Raw genomic sequence first — 24,671 nt, forward strand, 5'->3', positions numbered from 1 at the left:
AGGTACAGTGCAGCATTAGGGTCACCGTGTCTGCACCAGGAGAGCTGACATTTGGCACGGGAGAGAGTTTAGCGAACATGATAAAACTGAAATCCCAGAGAGGGACATAACGCAAAAGCACAATTTAGTTTTCATGTTAAGCTGACCAGAAATCGTATGTTCCACAGAGTGATTCGGATGTGAGGCCAGCAGGCTGTTTCAATTGAAAATTCTATAGTGAAACGTTTCAGTGTGTCGTTACTAATTTTTGTCCTGTACTTTTCATTCTGCAGAAGAAATAAGCATTTAGGATTCCAGCTGTCATCTCAATTCCAGACGAAAATGCTGACATGCTGACATGTTTGCAGGGTGGACAATCTGATTTTCATTCAGCTTTATTTAACTTCTTTCCTGACACTCTTGATTATTTAGGTCTTTTCCAAATTCACCACATGAATGGTCATTCACCCCACCCCTGACACACCACTGGGAGTCATCTTTCTCATCTTAACCTGTTCGATGGTGAAGCTAAGCTAACTAAACTTTCCTCTGTTCTCAGAAGAGAGAGATAGGTGAGCTCGAGAGAGTAAGACATCTCTTACCCCTGAGCCGCATCCCTGATTTTACTAAAATCATTTGGCTGTCCCTCGAGGCATGACTCTCATAGTACCTGGAGAGCAAGGTCTGAACCCTGGAGGAAGCAACACCAGAAATTCCTGAAGTGATCCCAAAGCTATCAGCTTATCAAGCTGATAATTTATTCCCATAACACTGAAGAGTGGCATCTTGCTTGGCTGTGACATGGCCAGTTAATCTACCATATGGTCTCTGAAGCTGTAAAATAATTTGAAAATCAGAAAATCAAAAGAGGGAAATCCTGGGCTGACAAGGAGCTGCATCAAATAACCTTTGTGAATATTCATTGCTACAAGTAAAGTGTTTATTTCTTTATACAGTACTGTGGACATCAGCATCAACCCAGCAGCACCAAGAGGTCCTGCTTCAGCTCTGTCCCTGTTGTGCTGAGAGCTGGATGAACATACAAGCTTTGACATAAAAGCCAAAATTAAAAAGGAGAATGTCAGAGACACACAGAAAAGCAGGGTGAGGAGGCAGGGAGCTGGTAACTTTCCCACTGCCAAAGGGTAGATCACTTGCCTCACCCTGGAGTCTTTTTACCCTTCTGCTCCATGTGATATGGGAAAGACTCACCCCCTCCTGCGCCATCCCGACTTGCATTGGTGTGTGCAGATGCAGCAAGACCTTCACACTGACCCTGGCTCTTTGCAGTCGTGCTCCCACCCACGACCTGCACCAGGCACCCATCGTCCCCACTCACCGATCATCTTTATCCTCCCTATTTTGTCCATGAGTAACGCAGAGATGATGTTGCCTGGCAGCACAGACAGGCTGCCCAGAAAGCTGACCAGGTAGATCAAGAAATCATTGTCCTCCTCGAAGTCCAGGTGACAGCCTTCCTTCTCCTTCAGAAACGTGCTGTTTATGAGTCTGCAGTTGATGAATTTGTGTTCATAGAGATCTGCAAGGGAAAATCCTGCTTGACTGATCTCCCTTTGTACAGCAGCAACAGGAGTTAGGATCAAAACCAAATCAAAGCTCTGAGAGGAGAGCCTCATCAAACAGCAGTGGCCAGGGCATTTTTAGTGTAGTGGCAAACTCTAGTCGCGTGCTTGGCACCTGAGGGGTGTAAGCTTGTGCATTCCTTTTAGCTGTGGAATCACCTGAACCAGTATCCCCACACCACAAGGACAGGGCAATACAGACTTCTGCTTTCATGGCATTACGGTTTGTTCTCTATTAGAGAGGAATGAAAAGATTTTTCAGGATGAAGGAGTGAATGTTTTACTGCTTGTGATCATCAAGCACAGGTTGGTTAGAACTGTATTTTATGCCAAATCCATTCATTCGAGCTGTCAAAGCACTAGGCATTTCGCCATTACTTTAACCTGCCAAGGTCTGAGTGCAGGCTTTTGCATTTCCCGTGCAGCAGCCAATGACACCACAAGCCATGTGGTTAAAAACACTGATGGAGCAACCTGAAGCCTCCTTCCAAATGCATCACCCTGTTCTTTCCATCACCACTATCATTACCCAGCACTCACACGAAAGCACAGATCCCTATCTTCCTTCCTCCCAGCATCTGATAAAATAGTTTCTAATCACAGGAATGACACCATAGCAGGAATCCCTTTACCAGTGTTATAAAAGACAGTAGAGATGATGGTGCAGTTTTCGAAGAAGGTCTCGCTGGATGTCACATCTTCAAAGTAGCATTCCTCAAATAGTGAATCCTCAAACCTCACTTCCTTGAATTTCATGCCAATAAATCTGTGGGGCAGGAAACAGAACTTCACTCACTGCTTCAAGGTATTTTCTATGCTATACAGCATGTAGTGGGTGTTGGAAGAGACAGCGCAAACGGCAATTTCTTTGGTCGTTTACACAAAAGGTGTTGCCTGAAAGCATAACTGTCCTTCCAACTCCATGCTTACATATTTTGTATTTTAGTAGAAAAGATGAATCTGAAGAGGTGATTGGGTTTTTTTAAGAGATGGACCTTTTAAGATTGCTGGCAGTTTTCTGTGCCTCAAAACAGTCACATCTAAATAAGTGTGCTTCTAAGGCTGGGTGGACACAAATCCTTCCATTTTCAGTACCAGGAAGACATAATTTCACTCAGTGCATGGCATTTTCTTTGTGAGCTGACCTTGCTGCCTTCCTTATTCTGTCCCTTCCTCCAGCATAAATACAAACAGACACTATCAGGAGCCCACTGAGCCATTTGATGAAAGGCTTCTGGCAGTTGTTTAAACTCAGAGTGATTTTTTCTAAAGCAAAAACGCAATAGAGTTTCTAGAGAGAGTGGGGAGATTATCTGAGTTCTGCTTGTAACCACCTCTTCGAGGACTACCGCTTATCGTGTAATGAAAACAGATGACACTAAAAATAATCAACTGTGTCAGGTGATTGATTTCCCCTCTGATGGGAAGCTTGACACGTCTGACCTGCCTGCCTGAAGGATGACACAATATTGATTTACCTGTGAAATTTTGTAGGGACGCTGGGAAGATGTGTTAGTTAATCCACAGACATGTTTGGAAGATGTAAGGAGCTATTAAGAACAAACATTATTGCTCTAGTTAAGGAGGCCACAACTGTCACCAAATAAAAAGCCTTCTAACATATACCCAGACACTTAATTGAACTGAGCACTACAGCACAGTCTAGCGTGATGGCTGTTTACACCATTAAATGAGCACTGCAGGGCTTCTTAGCTGAAGCTACTAACAGATACTATTAATGTGCAAAATACCACAAGAAGACTATTCAAGTCTTTTGCTCCATGTAGAAAGTCTCACAGGTTACAGCAAAACTTAAGCTGCTCCGCATTTGCTCAGTAATAGCCTGTGATGTACTTACTCCCAAAGGCTGTTAAAAGCCCTTTTCCTGCAGTTTACTTTCTTAACATCTGTCTTTAGAAGAGTCATATAGCAATGGCCTGGTGTTCAATGAAGTTTTAACTCACAGCCAAGGGCTGGAGGGAAAATTCAGTTATAAATCATAACAAGGTATGCTCTGGGTATTACTGGGTTGTAGCTTGATCAGGTTTTGAGTTATTGCATTGGAGAGGACCAAGGCAGGAGAATAATGATGTACACCACAGTTTTAGGTCTTCATCCTGCAATGTGCTGAGCATCCTCAGCTCTCAATGAAGTTTGTGAAAACTGAGCATCTCCTCTGGTCATAAGATAAGGGTCCCAATCCCTAAATTTGACCACTATCCACTTTGCACCAGACTTTTGCTACTCAGTAGGCAGAGGAATAATAATTATGGAACTAAGTTTGCATGACCAAGCACAGCTCTTTACTGCAGGGGAGGTCTCTGGAAACACATGGGGACACATACCGGGGTCCCCCAACAATGTCTATCAGATATACACCAAGGAAATGGAGACAAATCTGTTCCTCTCCCCTCAGAAACATCTGGCTGGGCAATGAGGTATAATTTCACCTGTGAAGATTAAAACTGCAAGTGTTTTGTGTAGCACAACGTCCAGTGGGTCCTCCCCACACAGTGCAGAGCAGCTGGAGCAACATCCTTTCTAGCCTATCTGGGACAATGGCCTTTCCACAGAATTTACGTGAGGGTATTTTTCCACCCATTTTGGGGGGATTTAGAAAAGTAATAATGGCCTGCTATGAATCACTAGAATGTATAATGCTGTGGAACACACAGTGATTGGTGTCCAGGCTGGATGCAGAAGAAAAACCACAAGGTTCAGCCCAAATAAAAGAAGAAAGGGAGGAAAGCAACGATGTTCTGGTAGAGTAACTTCACTGACTTCAAAGCACTAAAAAAGAAGGTGACATGCTCATTCCATGGGGAGATGCTGGCCGGTGTGGGAGAAGCATACCCATGACACAGCTCGCACTAATGGGCTGAAGGATGGGTAAGTCATATGGAAGAATTTAAGGCAAAATAGCTCTTTATCATGGAAATGCAGTAGCAGAGCAGCTTCATTACAAGGGATGGTCACTGCTGCCCAGTACCAGTAGATGTCAGTATGTGCTTAGGGAAGAGAAGGCACCTATGCCGCCAGCACTGCCCAGCCCACCACCCTGACCCCAGCAAGGGGCATCCCCTGCGTCTGGAGAGGGAAGTGGCTGAGGCAGTGTGTGAAGAACAGGGTAAAAAAAAAAAAGATATTTGGTCTACGGAAGACTGCATTTGCAATTTGAGAGATAGAGGCTGTTTGCCCAAAAGAATAACAGAGATTTTCAAGTTGGTGGAAAATAATTTTTAAAAAGACCTTTCTAGAAATGTATTTCAGTTTGCATGCATCGAAACAAGTTCCTTTCACTTACTTATCATTTCTGTACTCCCCATTTCTATGGATCTGGTTTTCCAGGGTGAAATTAAAGGTGAAGTGTGATACTTCTTCATCATCAAAGATCTTCACTCGGGATTCATATGCCTCTTCTTGGAGATAGCGGATCATGTCAGGGAACCAGACAATAAGGCCATAGTAACTATAGCAGGATGGGAGACATGCATTAGGGGTATAAGATCCTGGCACTGCAAATATCAGTGTTTTTCCAGTGATCTACTTCATAACTTGTATACTTGGTCACCTAAAGCAGGACAACTCATTTAGTTTTTAGTGACATTGTGTCTTTGGCCAGGAATTATAGCAATGTGCTACCCTGGCTGCCCAAGAGACCAGCAGAGTAGCAAGAAATTTGGAAACTCCCCCAGAAGGCAGATTTCTGCAAATGTGAGGTTTAAATGAGAGTTAGATAAAATTTACCTGTAGTTTAGATTTAGCATTACCTGAGTAGATTTTATCTACACTAAGGAACAACTAAGAATCAGGTAGGGTTGTGGGTTTTTTTTTTTTGTGTGGACAAGATCAAATAAAAGATCTAGAGGTGAGAAAATCAATATATCACTGCCCTACTGACCACTTCTCAAGTCCTGATTTGTTCAAAGCGCCTTGTACTCTCATATAAGCCATCAGATTGATCAATATTTCATAGGAGAGCAAGGCTTAGTACACAGACTCTTTAAAATAAGGACCAGGATTAATTTTGTACTAGTTTATTTAAATGTATAAATAATTATTCAAATTCTGAGTGCCTCCTAGTTTCCTGAAAAAGTTAAGTACCACTGTACCTTAAGGCCATTGTAAACCAAACCACAGCCAGCATCAGTGTGTTCATCCTGTACTGGGCTGTTAAACAATATAGCACGTTGTCCCAGACCTACAAATCCACAAGAAGAAATTAGCTGCAAGGAAACACTAGCAGAGACTCGATAGATTAATTTCTGAGTGCATCATAAATTTAATGTCAGTAAAAAGGGCTCACTGGGGGAAGGTCAGATGTGTGGCTTATATTCAGCATTTATTCAAAATTATATTTATCCAGACAAATGGCTTACAGAAAGATCATTTACTCAGCTGTGTGCCAGTGTACTTGATCTGAACTCTTGGTAATGAGCTGGACTACAAGGCTAGGGCTGGGCTGGATGATGCCCCATCTCTCACAGGTTGTATCAGTAAACATACACATGAACCAGTTCTCAGACCCTCTGACAATTATGTCTTTTCAACTCCATGTACAGCCTCAGGGGTGCTATCAAATCCAGCTCCAAAGCTCACTGTGGAGCAAAGCTCCAAACACAGCTGGCACTTTAGGAGGAGTAAGATGAGCTCAGGTAGGGATGAAGCCAAGTAGAGCAGGAGGGAGACAAAGAGCTGCTCTTCTTGATCTGCTGCAGAACATAATGCTAAGGACACAAGGGGACTAACTCCTCATGCTCTTAAATTGCCACATAAACATACTCTTGCATTGCTATTAATTAATTCTCTCCTTTACTTTCAGCTCATCCTCCTAGACTAGAAGCATCTGGCAAGATCTTCCACAAAGTTCTGCACGGGCATAGGTAAACAGCATAGCAGGTGTGAGAGGTTAAATTAGCCAAAGAGACAATATACCAATGTTAGAAACTCTGTCTCAGCAGGAGCAAGAAGTAAACATTCTTCTGAATCCACTGTGAGTGGTAAATTCACTTAGGTTTTGGGGAAAGGGAATCAATATTTATCTGCTCAGGAGAGACAAGTGCTTGGGGCTGTGGCTCATCCTGGAAGCTCTGCACAGCTGGAATACCGTGATGCTCTCAGGGGCATTTTGGGGCCCGGCTGGCAGTTTGCAGATGCACACATCTGCATAGAAAGTGCAATCAGATTACAGCCCTTTGTGAATACCAGCACATTTTTTTGAGTCAGGGTTTCAAGACACAATGACCTGAAGCAATGAGGAACTCTGGGCCCAAAGCTCAAAAGCCCCTGTAAGATGTTTTTTCTTCCCTTTACCTGTTTGAAAGTAGTTGTGATTCTGACTAGCCACCGCTGGTACCAGGTCCCTGTTGAGCTCTGGATTTCAATAAATTCATCTACTTGCTTTGGAGTTTTGATATAGGAAACCTGGTGGGGAAAAAAAAAAAAAAGGAGAAAAAAGGTATTAGACTGAAGTTTCCAGAACTGATCTTGGCTGGATTTTAAAGTCCACCATCTTCTGGGTGATGTTTCCACATGATATCCCTTACTATATTTTCCTTGAATCTTGTAGTTAACAACTGAGCTAACTGATTTAATTACATCAAGATATTTTATTATAGAAAGAAGCCTGACCTCCTTCCTTCCTTTCCTCCATCCTTCCAGCCTTTCCCTCCCTTTATCTCTCTCCTTCCATGAGATATTTTAAGTGCATCACATCCACTTCCATCTTTCCTTTATTGGCTAATGTGCCTGTTTACAACTTTATTTCTCTACCCCTTAGATTCCCCCTAGAAATCAGGAGTAGGCAATTACAGTAGAAATTGTATAGAAAACAGTATCTCCATGATCAGCCACTTGTATCCACATCCAACTGTTCCCTCAAGATCTCTTTATTCAAAGACAACTGGCAGCAATATTTCTCATTCCGCACCTTTTAAGTACCACTGGCAGAACTCCTATGACAAATGAATGTGTAGATGGGAATCTTTGCATCTGAGAATGCGTTCTGTCATCAAGTGAGCCCACACCAAGCAATCAGTTTGCTCCAAAAAACAGTCTGAATTTTCAGCACTGAACACCTCAACTGGGCTGCTCCAGAAACCTTAAAAATGGGTCCCAGAAAATATGTGCTCCGTAACTTTAAGTGAAGGACATATGCAAGGAAAACAGATCTGTTTGTAAACACGAGAAGGAGGTGAAAATTTACTGAATAAATTTCTGAGCATGAATGAGTGCCTTGGCGCGGCTGCGGAGTCTCCGTGTTCCTCTTGCTGGCACCGTTTAAATGTCAGATCTGGGAACTGTCCCGGCACCAGCTGACTCACCACAAACTGGCAACTTCTGGCCTATCAGAAAAACACAAAATCTGACAGTTTGTGCGACACCAGCCGCACTCACCATCCGCCCGTGCCAAGGAACGTCAGTAAATCTTGATTCAGCTGGCGCGCCGTACCTCGAGGTGTGATCCTGAGATCAGCTCGCGCTGCAGCAGTCGTGACACTGTTGGATGGAGCAGTGAGCACTAATGGGTGCTGAACAGCTGCTCCCTCATTCTCCTGCTCAGAGACTCATAGTGCCCTACTTATATATATACACACACATATATATAAATGTGTTTCAGTCCTCTTTTCCTCCCACCACAAGGTGGGACCAGGCAGCCCAGCTCAGCATTACAGCAAAGCCAGGAAGGGATTTAGACAGTATCTCTTGCCTTTGCTATCAAGGTTCATGTTAGTCAAATGGTTGGTAGCCTCAGAATAATTAAGTTCCTACCTGAACCTGTGCACAGTTGTCACGCACTGATATTAATCTTTAATTTTCATGAAGGATCATTCCTGAGGGCCGTATTTTGTGACAACCCTTCTGAACAAGGAGCCTTGCTCTCCTTTTTGTTATACAGAAATGTTTTACACACAACTATGTCTCCTTCTTTCCATCCTTTAAAAACACATGTCCTCTCATCTTTAAAAACATATATCAAGAGCTGGCTGGTGCACTGAGAGTTTACAACTGAATTATAGCAATGTGCAGATAACCCCAGCACACACCTTTTACCTGATTTTACTATTAATGAAGTCCACTGGTGTAACCTTTCTCACAACAAGCAGCAGGCTAATGAGTAATAGCCACTCATCTCACTTTCCCTTGGAGAGATTAAAGATTGGGTATGAGGCAGGTAAAGTTTGGGAATCTCATTAGAAGGTACGGAAAGTTTAATCAGAGTTTGATTAGAAACCAGAATGGGGAAAGGAATGACTCAGATCTCCCACATGACTAATATTGCTCTTATTTGGTTTTAGTCTCTTAAAGCAGACCAATTAAAAGGGTGTGTAATTGGAAAATTACTGGTCTATATGCTGTAGAGTAACACCAGGAATGAAGAGTACTCACTGCAGTTCACAGGATTGACTAATTCTTGAAAAAGCAGACTGGCATCTAACCTTAAATGCACAAAACAAGAGTCCTTGTTCTGATTGCTGGGGGAGGTCACACTGAAAAGAGCCTCAAGGAGGAGTAAGCTGCTACTGTGCTGCACTAAGGAAGGTATGTCCAGCTTTTCTTTTTACACACTGATGGGTTTGTTAATCTCACCGTAAACACCCTCTCTGGCTCGCCCTTGGCCCGCATGTTGGTGTCATGGACGTGCTTGAGGATCATCCAGGCTTCATCATGTTTACCTATCTGAAAACACCGGAAAAAAAGGAAAATAAATGTTGTCGTTCTGAGCTATGTAATTCACCAAACCATAGGAAGAAACCATTTCTAATGGTCTGACATAGTGGAGAAGCACATGTACAGCACTGGCTGAACTAAATACAAGTAGCTGAAAACATGGTTTGTGTTCACAGAGTGCAGCATCTCTGTGCTGAAGAAAGAAATTACCCTAAAACTGTCTGAGGTAGGAGTCATGAACAGAGCTTTAAAACCAGATGAAAGAAGAGGAAATGGGTGAGGAGACCTGGGCTCTAATTCCACCTCTGCTAAAGATGTGCAGGGTTAACTTGACCTAGGTATTGCTGCATTTCTCATCTGTGAAATAAGAATAGAGAATACTTGCTTAAGAGCTCTGAGGTGTATATTTTACTCAGTAAAATGCACTCTCTCCTTTGCTCTTCCACCAGGATTCAGTACTTACATGCCTAAGCTCTATGAGAGGTTTTCAAAATGCCCTTGTTGGACTTAGAAAATCCCCAGCACTCACACCTTCATTCTGTACCACACGTGGCAGTGAAACACTAACCATCGTTGATTGACCCCGCAGTCTTTGGGGTTTAAGCAGAGTGTGGAGCTAGTGTAAGCATGTAGGAGTGGTTTTGCCTCTGAGCTTGTGCTATGCGCATTTCATGGGACAAAGAGAGACAGACGGTGATGCGATAGGGACCAGCTATCCTCTGCAGCTATCAAACTGCAACATTTGCATGAATCATCTTACCTCCAGCAAAAACCGTGGGCTTTCAGGCATGAATTTCAGTGCCACCAGGGAGGCGATACAGGGCAGAGAGCAGACAAGCACAAAGACTCTCCAGCTGTGGAAGTGGTACTTGGTTCCCATACTGAAACCCCAGCCTGAAAACAGCAAGAGCCAAAAAGTAAAAATACTGACCAGGCATTCTGAGTTTTTGTCTCCTAAAGCAGGTCTGAACTTTACAGCTCAGTATGATATGGGGAGAAGCTGAAGGTTTGCTATTCTTAGTAATGATGGCTCTTAAAGGCTCCATAGCATGCTCAGTAGATAACAGCAAGTGAGTTCATGTTCATTACAGAAAATGGAACATACTTGCTCAGGCTCAGCCTTTTAAAAACCTTCTTTTATCTCTGAGTTTAGAAATCACCTAGTGATAAGAATAGCTACATGCAGCCGTAGGCAAGTAAGGCTGGAAAAGGGTAGAGGAATCAGGGCCATAATTTATTGCTGTCCAGTTTTGTTACAAAAAGGTTTACAAAGGTTCAATCGTCTCTGATCTGAGAGGCACATTAGAGACAGCTCCTTTCCAGTTTGTACCCCACACATGTTTTACTTTGTATGGAAGCAAGCTAGGAAAGAAAGTTTCCTTTCTTTTTTTTTTTTTGACCTACAAAACCTGAGCTGAGATTTGAACTTAGAAGAATCAAGATCCTAATCCAGCATTTGAGATTCCTCTTCTGCCTTTTCCCTGATGTCTGACCAGGTCGGGTATTTCCCTGCTATGGACTAGAAAGTACAGCATCATTCTTACATTGCACCATTTACTTTCCCTAGGCTCAAATCTCAGAAGTAGTATTTAATTCAATTTTTTTCTATAAACATTTTTATTTGCATAAGGAAATCATCAAGTGATGGCTTTTGCAGGGGCCTCATCTGAGTCAGTCATGGTGTTCCACTCATTTCCCAAAGTTCCAAAATAGTAGGGGAATGTGGGAAATCAAAAAGAGAAACTATAAAAGCACAACATAAAAAACTCATCAGAAAAATAAATGTAGTATAAATACATAAGGGCTTTTAGAAGCAAATATATTTTCAGATAATAGAATTATTCCAACCTGGCACCACTACGGACTAAGTTTGCCTATTTGTTCCAACAGTCTCTGTCACACTCATCAAAAGGAAGAACATTTCTTTGTACTGAGTGTACTTTAAACATGGTAAAAATGAATTGATAGATAGGCAATTGTTAGTCTTTTTCTTCACGGACTTTGTGGCCTGTCCTACTTTCCTCCAACAGGATTTTGCAAACAGCTGGTGTCACTGAATACTGAGGGAATTAATCCTTTCCAGTAGGTATTTGCTTCTGATGTTTTTCTAAGATATACACATGAGTTAAGGAACACCATGTGACATGCAGATTTTTGCTCCTCAGAGCACGAATATGTTCCAGAGTCCACCCACCTACTTTTTCTCTCCCACTCCCAGCTCTGGGCAGGGAATCCATTCCCGTCTTCAACCCAAGTAGGTGAAGTCAGATGTGACTCCAGCCCCTCGCATGCTGGGGAGACGTGGCACCAGATACACAGCCCCAGGGATGTTGACACTTGGCTAAGGAAAAGAGCATGTGCTGTCCCCACTGCTATCATTTACTGCACCCAGTGATTCCCTGATTAAAGTTACTTAATTTTGATAACAGGATCAATTTTTGCAATATAAACTCAGCCCAGTTTTCCCTGACCTTACTGACATTTAGATTAAGAGCTCAGGCTCTGGCAGTGTAATTCAAGGGGTGTATCTGAAGCTTTTAATGCAAAGCAGACCTCATCAGTCCTTTTTACAACCTTAGCATGAGTCAATCAATCATGAAGTCAATTTATCAGACCTTTCGTGTGCACTTCAGGTGTCTATGACTTTCAATGTTGTTTATGCTGGGATGTGTAAGGACTGACTAACTTATCTGTGTGGGCTTTGGGGTAGTGTAGTGATGCGGGAGTGTGGTGTTGTCAAAAGTCCATAGCACAAAACAGTTACCGTAATGTGGGATGATGCTCCAAGCCATTGCTGAAGCAAAAATGCCACCGATCATCCAGAACATGCAAAGCCAGCTCAGGTGTTCCCCCCTCTTCTCACGAGATAGGAATTCAGAGAAATAGGCAAACACAATGGGGAGGGATCCCCCAATACTGAGGAGAAAAAACAGCACATGAGAAGAACAGGAGTCGTCTTTGATGTCTTTGTAGTTAGAATTACACGTATAAAGATGGAAGGTCACACTCCCAGACATGCTGCACAAAAGTGAGACTTGTAGTGAAAATGCTGACTGGTTTTAGACATCAAAGATAAACAAGATCCTTTTCATGGTCTGAAAGCTGAATTTCCTGTACAGTTTATATAGAGGGAGTGTAATGTCCTGCTCTTCACCTGGACATCTCTGTTATTTTGTGATCACTCATTTTAGGGAGGCAAAATACAGCCAGACGTTGGCAACTGCTAAGGGTCTCACTGGAGGCCCTGCTAGTAAGGGTTGTAAAATGAGGTGGGCATTCATCAGTCTCACTCACCCTTCTGCACAATATGGGCTGTATCAGCAGAATGTCAATGACCAAACTTTCTTACTGCTAACACCTGAAGAGTCAAGAGTGAGGTGACACAACCACACGTGCTAAACAGCAGTGCTGTCCTGGCTTAGTACCAGAGGTGCATCTATGGAGCCGCCCTCCTCGTCCCACCCCGCAACCCAAACTGCCCAGCTGCGACAGGACTCCTCCAGGACATGGGACGGATTCACCAGGTACCCACCCGAGGCCTGAGATAAGGCGGCAGAAGAGGAAGAATCCATATCCCTGGACGAAGGAAGAGAGGAACGCGAAGGCAGCATTGATTGCAAGAGATATGATGAGGCATTTCTTTCTTCCCAGTTTATCAGCGAGGCCGCCCAGCATGACAGCTCCCACCATCATTCCTAAGTAGACTATCAAGCCTAGAAAGCAGACAGAGAGACGGTGAGTTTGGTAACTGGGTAGAAATAGTATGCAATGTAGAAGCAGATTTTAAAGCTGATGTCAACCCAGTATACTATGCAATAGAGATACCCCTATTTTCCCCAAATTAGCTACCTCAGGTGCCAGAAACTCCATCCATTGGTGAAACCTAATTTCCCCATCCTCTGCCCATGAACTTGCATTGCCTCATGCAGTAGAGTCATACCCTCATTTGACCAGACCCACATCTTTCTTTCCCAGCCTCACTGCTCACATATCCCCTGCACGTAAGCAATGGCCATGCATAAGCAGCTTAGGATACACGTGTCCCAGCTATGTGCCACCAACGATAGAACAGAATTCTGATGTCTTAACGCTGCTAACCCTCCTGAGCGCAGTGGGACTGAGGATGTGTAGGGAGGAGGCTCGCGCTGGCTGCTGTTTATACTCAGAGAACTGTGAGAGCAAAGAGACTGCTAAAGCATGGGTAGACCTCCTTGCAGGTTACCTATCCCACCCGTGCTTCCTTTGCAGTGTATCATCTCTTTCACTCTCTGCTTTTCCCAGCCCTATCTGAAAGGGTCTGTCTATTACTGAGACTCACCTTGTACAGCACAACTACTTCTTTCGTTACTGAGCCAAGATCTGGCACCTAACTAAAGGGTAACTTACAGAAAAAAGTGCAGTCTTGATCTGAAAATTTCAGGAGAAGAGAAACCCTACTGCTTGTCTTCAGAGTTTGCTCTAGAGTTTTCACTCTGGCATTGTTAAGAAAAATGGGTTCTTCTTTGTGACTTGACTTCATTAGATCTTCTATCATGGGGTCCTCAAAAGACAGTTTCAGTGACTACATTTAGTGCCAGGCTGAAAAGTAGAGAATGGTTTTCTTCTCCAAATAATCTCCCTGTACCCAGCTCACTATGTGCTTGCAACCCTGGTCTAGAAAACACGGCAGTTTTCCTTGGCTCTTTCTTCTACTGACACTGCCACCAGAAGGGCCACCTATTACACTGCCTTTTCCCCTATCTGAGTACCAGTGTAAATAGCACTAATTAACAATGCTCACAGGTCCAAGGTTTATTTTTTCACTTATTTTATCTACTTTCCAGGTGCAGAGACTTCAGTGAGCAAGAATATTCCCAGGAATAATCACAAGCTACTGTCCTTCTGCTCGCAAAATTCCTATTGAGGCCTGAAGGAGTTATGATCCAGAAGGACAACAGGATCAGATATTAAGCATTTAAAATCTAATAGCAATTAGTGCTGGAGGGTTGGAAACATTGGTCAGCTAGAGTGAAATGATTTGCAGTGCTGTTAAGGAATAACATCTGGGATAACATCAGCCAAGCAGCTGGCCGCACATGGACCAGGTCTTTGAAGGCTGTATTGGCCTCTGGAGTTCAGATTTTTGGTTTAGGCTTTTGTGTGAACAAATCTCTGCTCATTCCTTTGAGCCAGGAAAGATGTAAGGATGGAAGGGATCAGGAAGGAGCATGTCTCCAAGGCACCTCTAGAAAAAAACAGATGAGGCAAGACCACAAGGAGAGGGACTATCAGCAGGTGGATCTATGCTACTGAAGTCATCCCGAGTTTCACAGTGCGAAAGTTATGCTTTGTCTGCTTGCTGCGTGTGGCTGCAGCTGCCTCTGCCTTAGCACCGCAGGACCAAAACACTTGGTGAGCGGGTGACCTTAGAGCATGTCCTGATAGTTCTGCCAGTGGCTGAGAGGGAAGGGTTTGGGGCAGCACAGCCAAGCTCTCTTACTGCATTGGCAGCTCCTTGGCTACCAAACCACATGTGTCTCAGAGCTGCCTACTGCAAGCTAGTGGTCCACAGAGGAGGAGCAGTGCCACCATCACCACATTTCAGAAGAAAGTGGTGGCAGCCGCTGTGTTTCCTTGGGAGCACAGAGGTGCAAGAGGCTCTTCCCAGAACACCTCCTGAATCAGCTCAGGCATCAGAGCAGGATTACAGTCCGTGCCTATAGGCTGCACGGTCCTGCTGTGGAGATCCTGACAGGGCCTGATCATAGCTGGATATGATCCAGAGGAGCTGAACTATGTCAGGATGGAGGAATACCTGCTTGCCAAAAAGCAGAACTTGCAGCACAGGGGGTTCTTGAAAGATAAAATGATGCTTGGAGATGCTTGGAGACTGGGAGCACATCAGGTTTAAAACCCAGCTGGGCAGAGGTTGAAGGAAACACCATAACTCAAGAAAAGCAGCAGTGCTCCCTGTATCCCTGGTCCCCAGTGAAGGCAATGGAAGCTGAGCAAGTAATACGCTGCCTTAATGGGAAACATTCCTATTCTCTGACTGGAGAAATGCAGCTAAAAGAAACATTTTTCAAGCATGGTTGAAGAACATCCCTTTAGAGGGTCAATCCCTACCTTGAACCAAACGTTGACATCTCGAGAGCCAACATCTTCCCCAGAACCTGTTCGGTCAAACACATCACTTGGAAAACACGGTGACGATGAATTTTTTTGCAATTCATTAACGTTTAAACAGTGCAATTGGCCTGAAGGCTGCTCTATGCCATCCAACAAAACTGGCTAAGGACTAATGCAGGGAGTTATTTGGCAGCTGAATCTGTCTTTCTTTTGACTGTGAATGCCTGCGCTTGATTTGAAATGCATTACTAAATTAAAAGCTATGCAGCAGAGAGGCACTGCAGCAGTTGAAAGTGCTTGTCTCACATTGATCAGAAGTGGAAAAGTCTGGACTTGTGAAATTTCCCCCGTTCCATAGCAGGGCAGGGGGCTGACCTCTCTGTAAATGGTTCCGCTTTCTTTTCTACCCACACGACGTCTGATGGGCAAGCAGGAGTCTATGTGTCAAAGGCAACAACTCTGTTCTTGCCTCTTAACAGCCTTCGTACCAGAACCACAGCACGGGATCCTGACAGCGCAGTTGTACCTCCACCATAAGCACGTGGCTCAGTGCAATCAATACCCTGTTTCAGTCCAAAATCTTTCTGAAGGCAGAATCTTAATGCAGTGCTGTAAGGCTTAATGCCTCCACCTCGGCTCCTGAGCTACATTTAATGGAGCCGCTCCGCTTGCAGCCAGCAGACAGAAGTGATGATGCACCCTGTATCTCCTCACGGTGCATCACAGCCCCCCCATCCGACAGCGAGCCCTGCCAGCACCACGCGAGCAGCTCACCGCACAGCTCTGCCCATGCCACAGACCCCGACGAGGGAGGAAAAATGATCTGCTAGAGTTAATTTATTTCTCCCCCCCTGGAGAAAATCCCTGGATGGCAGATGTTCATCCAAATCCTCTTAATAACAGAAAACGTCCCAGGTCAGGAGGAGGTGGTTACTGTGTCCTGTCTGGTGATTCATTGCAGCCGAGTACCCGGGCAGAGGCAGGGCAGCCAGTGTTTTGGCCAGGGGAAGAGTGGGCTTAGCGTGGGATGTGGCACTGTTTGGAACAGGGCAGCAAGAAGTGGCATGGAGCTGCTTTTGTGCACAAACCCCTGCAGATTCTGACTGAGGAACCCAAACTTGTGGTGGAAGGGAAGATTCTATCTCTGCAATCCCGCATCCATCAAACAGGGAGCAACATAAAGCACAGCAGAGCTGTTCATGTCACAAACACCTAGAGGACGTGGCTTTAATTGGCTATCTTATGTGATAAACTAATGGATGCACTGTCCCTTGGAAATTCAATACAATGAAAACCTGTAGTAAATGAAACCTCAGGGATGAACAGAGACCGTCCACTTGGCCAGGTTATGAGGGGAAGGATCTTGGTTATAGGAATGTTTACTTCAGGGCTCAAACAAAATCAGCTTGACACTTTATTGTGACGGAGAGGCCTGCTTTGGGAAAACTGCGTGTTATGGCCAAGATCATTAAACATTTTGGGGCAGCTTCTATAAAACATTCTGTCAGCTGATGAATCTTGGGCCCAAAAAATAACATTAGGCTTTGCAGACTGCTGTGTCTTGGATTAACAAGTTGGTAGGGACCAAGGAGGGAGTGGAATGGTTGCTCCATAAAGTCTCTGTGCAAGAGAGAGAGTCTTCTGGAGAACAGAGTGATGGTTTTTACCTCTAGAAGAGAACCAGCTTGTATCAAGGAAACTAAAATTTTAAGGAGAATTAGACGAAGTCATCACTAAATGGTATTTCTTCTGCTGTGTTACTTCTATCCACCAGATATTCTACGGAACAACGTAACAATGGTCTGTACCAGAAACCTGACTTGGCTTCAAACCATGCAGACTTAGGCTTTACTTAGGAGGTCTTGGCTTCCAAATTAACCCATCAGTAATTAGGTGAAGTGTTAGGGACAACTCTGAATAAGACATTACACTCATGGAATAGTCTGCAAATAATGAATGCCTGTGGGAAAGTCTGCAATAGACTCCCATAAAACCTATGGAAAACCAAAGAGCAGAAATTCTAAGAATAAATTTTGTGTTATGACTCATCCAGTGCTGAAGTTATAAGGAAAATATGTGAGCACTGACTGGGCTTATTCCCACTAGAGAAGAGGTAGCATATACTGCATTTTCACACTAAGAAATTTATTAGCCTTTATTGAAGTTGTGTGCTCCATGTTAGACAGGAATTGTGGACTTAAAATCTGAACATCTAGGAATAAAGAAAGGTGGGTAGAGTACATGTCTATGTGTGTGCTAAACTGTCTTTTTACTATTTCAATATAATTAGAAGTAGACTCATCAGGGTTTCAAAAGAAAACAAAAAATTCAAGGTTTACCTAGATCTCCATCATAAGTATGAATTTCTTTCATTGACAGTTAAGGGAATTTAAGTTCTTAAAAATGAAGCGCATCTGAAAATAAGCCCTTTCAAGTCAGGACAAGGACTCAGGGAATAAATGAAAAATTCAAGCAGAAACAAAAACAGCTCAATGGGAATAATTAGTCGCAGGACCTTGGGGCTGTCAAGAAGGTGAAGAGGCTGCCTGAGCCCAGGTGTAGGGTTGTCTCACCTCTGCTAACAGGCCTGCATGGAGCCAGCAACCATAGGAATGTGTAAGGTCCTACCTGCCCTCAAAGCCCAGGCCACCACCAGTAGAGTCCCACAGTAAAAAAGGTGGCTTTTGAAAGGGGAAGGCATTTGAACAACAGAAAAGGATTAGTACCTTATGTATCTTGCAGTTCAAACTGTAATAAAGACAAAATCCAAACATTCTCACCAATGTAGTATCTGTTATACAAGGATGCACTTTATGGACACAAACAAAATTTTGTGAGTCAGGTCTGGATGCTTTGGGAGATGGATGGGACAAGACACAGGATCCAATTGTGTGTGAGTGAGTTAAAGAGAGGAATAAACCCCAGTAGTCCTGACAGTCTTGTGCTGTAGTGAAGACATGAAGGGAGTCTTCATGAAAATCTGCTCTACTCCCCAACCCCAGGTTCCTGCCACCTTATTGTTAACCCAGGACACAGCAATGAGCATGGCCCAGGGCAGGGGACAGTCTCAGCAGGGGATGAACTGAGGGCTCAGTGGCCTTTTTTCCCTTTCTTCCTGAAATTTCTTATCTGCTTTTGAATGCAGGCTTATTAGTGCTTCCCCCGTGCATCTCCCTGACCTCGTAAATGGAAATCAAAGGAAAGGGTATTCTCACTGCACTTGCCTTGTTGATAAAGTGCCAGCAGAGCATCTACAGCTAACGGCTCTGCCACTGAGAAACGGATCGCACATGGGAACGTCGGCTTTCCATTTCAGACATCTGGGGGTGGCTATCGGGTGAATCTGAGTGCTGAGACTGAAAGGGTTCTGCACATTAAAGCTAAAGGTGGATGCGTGAATCCACCAGCGCTTTGACGCAGCACCGGCGAGGCAACGCGCACCGAGCACTTCAGCAAGCGCTGCCAGCTTGGCGTGGGTGGCTGTTTACACTCAGCCAGCTTCACAGTCTCCCCACGGGACTTGTCCATCACTACAATATTCATGGGACCATCTGGTTCTCCCCACCCAACCCCTCTGCTAAAGCAAAGTTTTCAACAGAGGAAGCCAAACAAATCCTTTGCTGTCAAATGAAAACCTGTTTGTGCTGGTTCTCATGAGATGAAATTCCTGCAGTGACTACAAACGAGGATGCAGCCATCCCCATATTGTACCTGCGCAAGACGCGGGGTGTTCCCAAGTCACAAAAGCTCCTTTTTTCCCTTAGCATGTCCCCACTGCTCGGGGTGACGATGCTTCTTAGACTGCAGGAGCCTTTTTGCCCAAGAGCAAATTTGCAGCCAGGAATTTGTGCGTGATGCTCAGGATGTGGACATGGGCAGGTCTCACCAGGGTTTAGCCAGCTGCCGTCTTGGGGGTCCACGGCCATGGAGGTGCAGAACAGACAGTCACAAACTGTGGCAGAGCAAGGGAGCCACGGCTGGGCTCGTCTGCACTTATCCAGACAAAAAAAAAAAAAAAGGAGTGGAGAAAAGCCACTGAGCTTTGCCGAGGGGATTAGGATTTACTGTCATATCAGGTGAATTCAGGTCAATGAGAAGCTGAGGCCAGATTTTATCTCAGCTGATAATAAAACATCCTCTTCACACAACTAAAAGCAGGGATATTGTTACACATCCTATTTAACCTGACTCACACAGCCAAGCTTGAATTGCTACCGAACTGCATAATTACTTACAGCATCTTTTTTCTGTTTTTATAATCTAACTTTATGAGGCTAAGAGTATGGAAGATGATATCCTTCTTAAAATATTATTATTAAATCATAAAAAGAAAAAGGGAACCATGTGCCCGAAAGACCCGTTTCCTTCTCAGCATTGGTGTGGCTGTTTTGCAGTTATGGGCAAAGACCTTAAAAATTTTCTTGTCTCAGTTTACCGAGCTGTGAAATAACACAACAGCAGCTCTGGGGATCTGGGAAGTTCAATGCTTTAACTATGCCTTTGGGTTTTATATGCAGGATGTGAAAAAGCTTAAAACAGTACTCTGACACCATCTTTTCTACTTTCTGTGTATTTACTGCTCTACACTTGCAAATAAAACATTTAGTCCTCTGACAGGTGATTAAAAGCACTTGAAGACATACATTTATATGATGTTTCTCCAAAGAATGATGGTGCATGTCTTTCAGCAAGTAAGTAAATACAAAATGTACCATTGTTTGTATGATTAACCTTAGCAAATCAAAACTCTTCTGTTCCTGACAGCATGTATTATACTGAAAATGAATATTCTGTTTCAATAAGTTTAAGAAATTAATTATTATCATGACTACTGCTGGAGAAGGCTCAGCAAAGCAGATTTATCAAGTGAATATGTAAAAATAATGTTACAAGTAACCAAACTTATTCTTAACATCTCATGTGAAGAACTGATGAAACCAAACTGCTAAACTATATCAAGCTGTTGTTGTTTTGGGGTGTTATTTGGTAATACCCCTGCAATCATATTCAAAATAGCATTTCACAGAACAGAAAACCTCCAAATCTGTGTTTTGTCCCACCAGGGATATTTAGGGCTAAAATAGCTGTTAATTTGCATCTGATGGTGAGATGTTTATTTTCAGACAAAATGTAAACGTTTTCTAAGATGTGTCATATTCATTTCACACATTTCATAAAATACTGTGGGCATCTGTTTATTTGTATTTTTTGCATAATTTGGCCATAATTTACTTGATATTTTTCCATTTGCTTTCTGAGGGAGGAAAAATGTGCAATATACAGAGTATTTAATGCAAAATATCCTTTTAGAAAAAGCTGAACTTCACTAAATTGGTCTTTAGGGGGCATCTACTTTAGTTTTCTTATTTGTCCCTCCTTATTGTGGCAAGAGTTTGATTACTTACCTGACTTATTTCTCATTTTTTCTCTCCTGGCCTCTCCTGTTATGGCTGAGACCATCTCGTGTGTTTAAATGTTAGCAGCTGCCTGGAATCAACCTGAACTCCACCTGGGATAACCTGATTATGTTTCCTTAGCAAAGATGTGTTGAGACGAATGGTCATTTGGGAATAAAAACGAGCTCATCTGTAGACATCTATAGGTAAATGGGGATAAGGCAAGGCGTAGTAACTTGTGTGTGGATAATAACAATGCATCCCCCAAAATTCATTATCATTTAAGGGAAAGCTGTGCCTTCCCCAATCAACCCTCTGTTCACTCTGTGCAGACACACTCTTGCAAGATCTTCACTGGACATTGGGCAGAAACTGAGCTCTTTGATTGCCACCAAGTCAATCTGCAAGTATCACTGAACCCTGAGTATTAGTAAAATCAATTTGCAATAGCACAGACTGGTGAAGGAATGGAAAACACGAGGAAAATGAGCATGTGGTGGAGGCTCTGAGCTTTGTTAGGAGATAGATTATCTTTCTAGTTGCCGATGGATGGGGACTGAAGCTAATCCTGGAAATGTTTTGAGGGAGATGATGCTCTTGTTTCCATCAATAGCACTTCCTCAGCCTTTCCCTTCAGGAATATGTCTGCCCTTATCACATACTCACAGCTGCTCAGGAAGAGGTTGAAGCCCACTGGCGGGGGCAGTACTTGGGACACCAGGCTGTGCTGGAGGCAGGTGTGCACCCAGTCCTTGTGTCCCTGCACTGCCCTGTCGAACCTGCAACACCCTCCGCTTCCTGCTGCTGCCCTCAGTCTGGGACAAAGCTCTCCTCCTCCTTTCCAGACCCAGAGAGCTGCACTCACCCCCTTCTCCCCCCTCCAGCAGCCCCATACCTGTTCCAGCCTCCTCACGCCCTCACTTCTTGGTGCTCTCGGGTATTCATTACTCGTATCAATGCACCACTCTGCAGTCTAAGGCTTTCTAAAACACGCTTAATTCATTTTCCCAAAGGAAACAAACATCAGATCTAAAAGGAAACCTGCAGCAGAGAAATCTCCAGCAGACAAGAAATTGTATTTAACAAATAAGACGGGCTGAATCCGAGACCTGCCTCATGTAAAACACCAGCCAGTAACAACTGGGTGATTGGAACATAAAGATCCACTGTCCTCTCTGCCTTAAACAGAGGTGAATCAACTTCTCTTGGTTTTAGAAAAATTCCTTTTTTTTCCTCATATTTAAGCCATGATATAGTGTAAATGCAAGCTTTGACAGCAGATCCCCCCAACAAAGAAGCTAAGGGCAGAGGAAATTGTTCTGCAAAACCAGGTTCGCAAAAGCTGTGTTTAAAAGCAGGCAGAAAAGGCATCGAGAAGAGTGTTCTTCCCCTAATTAGGAATTCCAGATTAGCTTGGTAAATGCACAGGAGGCTGGAGCTGGGACTGGATACTGACCCAAATGTCTCCTTGCTTATTCAGACCTTATCAGAACACCCTGAACTTTCAAATACTAAGCTGGAAAAAAGAGGACAAGCCCTCTTTGGAGATTTCTTGTTCATTTTTACCTACAGTTGGGCCAGAAATACTTCAAAGATAGATTTTCTTGTGACATTTGAAGTTTTCTGACTCGGGTGCCTGCCAAAGCTTGAGCTCTATGGAGATAGATATTTAAGGGGTCAGAGTTTCAGAAGATTTCAGCTTTCATGTAGTCACCAAAATAAATGATCTGCTTTTCATAAAGGTCTCGTCACTGGAAAGGCACCCAGCCTGGTGTCCCATAGGGAGATGGTGAATTCAGAAGTCCCTTTGAAATCAGGATCCAATTGTGAGCAATTTGCTTTTAGATATCTGACCTGAGATATTTTGAGCTAGAATTTTTAAGTGGATTGTGAAGCAAGAAAAGTTAACAGACTCCTTAAGGTGCAAAACTAAGTACAAAATTTGCTAACTGTGAAAATAAACACCTTCAGGTTCAGACAAAAAAAAGAAGAAACAGGAAAGTGTCTAGGACATGAGTACACCACGATGAGAGGTCTATATAATGATCATTATTGCCTCTGTTACATGAAAATAATGCAAATACAATGGAGTCAAGGGCTGGGGTCTAATCCAAAATCTGCATTTACCTTACAACAGGCAGGGCTTCTGGGCCCGAATGTGTGAACTACAGGCCCTGATGACTCCCCTACAACCCTGGTACAAGTCCATCCAGACACACTATCCCCCTCCTAAAGCAGTTCTTCCAAGAGCTACTTTATTTTCCTTCCAGATGTGTTGTACTGTTGCACAGCTGGCTCCCACTGTGGGCCATGCTGGATCCTTTCCTGACTCTTGGAGATCTGGGAGACTTTGCTGTCTGTGGCTTATAATGTGCAAGGGAAAAAACTGTTCATCCAAACTTTTCAACTCAGTCTCACTCACAGTGACTAAACCTTCGTTTTTTCACCACAGGGAAGTGTCAATGGTGATGCAAAAGGGATGTTGCCAGTAGCCTCAGCAGCACATCAATTGCATTCCACAGACCTAAGAAGAACCCTCCATAGGCTACTTCTGCTATGCATCAGCAAACTGCTCTGAGAAGTTCATGTGCAGATGGAACCAACTGCAGAGCTGATCTGTCAGTTGGGACTTTGGCCTGAAGTAAAGGGGAACCTGGACAAAGTGGAAAACTTTGGAGAGCAGGGCAGCATCAGCAGCCACAGTGTAACAGCGAAGAGATCCCAGAGCAAACAGACCCCATCTTCTATAACTATCATATTTGGATGCTACTGCTTTGTGGACTTCTCATTACAATTTCATTTCTAAAAGGACTGAAATGTGAGTGACTAGTTCCTCAAGCAGGAAAAGCCACCTTTAATCTTTCACTTGTTTGTCCCTATGGTTTTTGCCCTGTGGATCTGCTGGCTGTGAGCTGCCTTGTTCAGATCCAGCCCGCAGGGACCAGTACTGGGGCCACAGCACATTCATAAGGCAGGCTTAGATGTGGTGCAATTCTGCTGCTTTTGAGTAGCTGCCTTCCCAGCACCATGCAACCCACTTTTGACTCAGATCCACCCAGCCATGACTATACATGACATACAACACACAAGGAGAGTCAGCAGAAGATCCTGAAATCAGCCAGTCACGAGAAAAAGATGTTCTAGCTACCATCTACTACATTAGAGGAGCTGTTGGCAAGAGGCACTTACCTAGCATCCCTTTGTTGGAACTGGATAAGCACATATCCTTCTCAGCACTGGGAAGAACAAATCCAACCACAAACACCTCCACCCCATCTGCCATCAGTGCCAACCCTAAAACAAAGAAGAGGGTCCACTGGAAGCGTCCGTGGCCACACTCCTCAATGATGTTCTCATATTGGTGGGCAAGTTGCTCCTCATCTTCCATCCTCTCTGCCATAAGGTCAGCACGGTCCCTGTACTCATCAGCCACAGCAGGAGCTCGCTTCTTCTGCTTTTCTTTAATGTCATCTGGGTGTGGGATCCCTTGGTACTCCCCCTCATAGACCTCATCATCCTCATCGTGGCCTTCTGTAACATCACTCTGGGCATCTTCTTCATGAGCGGGCTCATGCCCACCACGATAGTAGCCGTCATTGGGCGCGTACCCTTCATAGTTTCCATCCTGGTATCTGTAGTCATCTGAGACTTGGTTTGCCTCCCTGCCCCCTTGATAGAGGTTTGTGTTTCTATATCTATCATCCATTGTGAATTGAGATTTCTAAATGCTGTAGATCACTGCGTGTAGATACTCTAATATATGTATCGATTTGTGCAATTTCTGGTATTGGTTACTTGAACATATCTACTCTCTGTTCTTTGGAACTGATGGGAAACACAACTTCCCAGGCTCAGAAGGAGAATTACTATATAAAGTTTCTCTTTGACAAAGTCTCACACAGCTTCACTTTTCAGCTGTCATCTGTGACTTGCT

The 24,671-nt window shown here is 43.8% G+C and overlaps 1 protein-coding gene across 1 annotated transcript in view; it reads right to left on the reverse strand.

Moving 5' to 3' along the window:
• The window catches only part of LOC104517277 (synaptic vesicle glycoprotein 2B-like), a 26,667-nt gene extending 2,224 nt beyond the window's left edge, over nt 1–24,443 (reverse strand). The window contains exons 1-10 of the mRNA XM_010161880.1: nt 23,927–24,443; nt 12,766–12,946; nt 11,998–12,149; nt 9,994–10,127; nt 9,153–9,242; nt 6,876–6,986; nt 5,675–5,763; nt 4,867–5,031; nt 2,195–2,328; nt 1,319–1,519 (exon numbers count right to left, since the gene is read on the reverse strand). Of these exons, the coding sequence (XP_010160182.1) occupies nt 1,319–1,519; nt 2,195–2,328; nt 4,867–5,031; nt 5,675–5,763; nt 6,876–6,986; nt 9,153–9,242; nt 9,994–10,127; nt 11,998–12,149; nt 12,766–12,946; nt 23,927–24,443 (1,774 nt within the window). The remainder of the gene's footprint in view (nt 1–1,318; nt 1,520–2,194; nt 2,329–4,866; nt 5,032–5,674; nt 5,764–6,875; nt 6,987–9,152; nt 9,243–9,993; nt 10,128–11,997; nt 12,150–12,765; nt 12,947–23,926) is intronic.
• Between the last annotated feature and the right edge of the window lie 228 nt (nt 24,444–24,671).

Source organism: Eurypyga helias, unplaced genomic scaffold, assembly GCF_000690775.1.
Source record: "Eurypyga helias isolate BGI_N326 unplaced genomic scaffold, ASM69077v1 scaffold40110, whole genome shotgun sequence".
NCBI lineage: Eukaryota > Metazoa > Chordata > Aves > Eurypygiformes > Eurypygidae > Eurypyga > Eurypyga helias.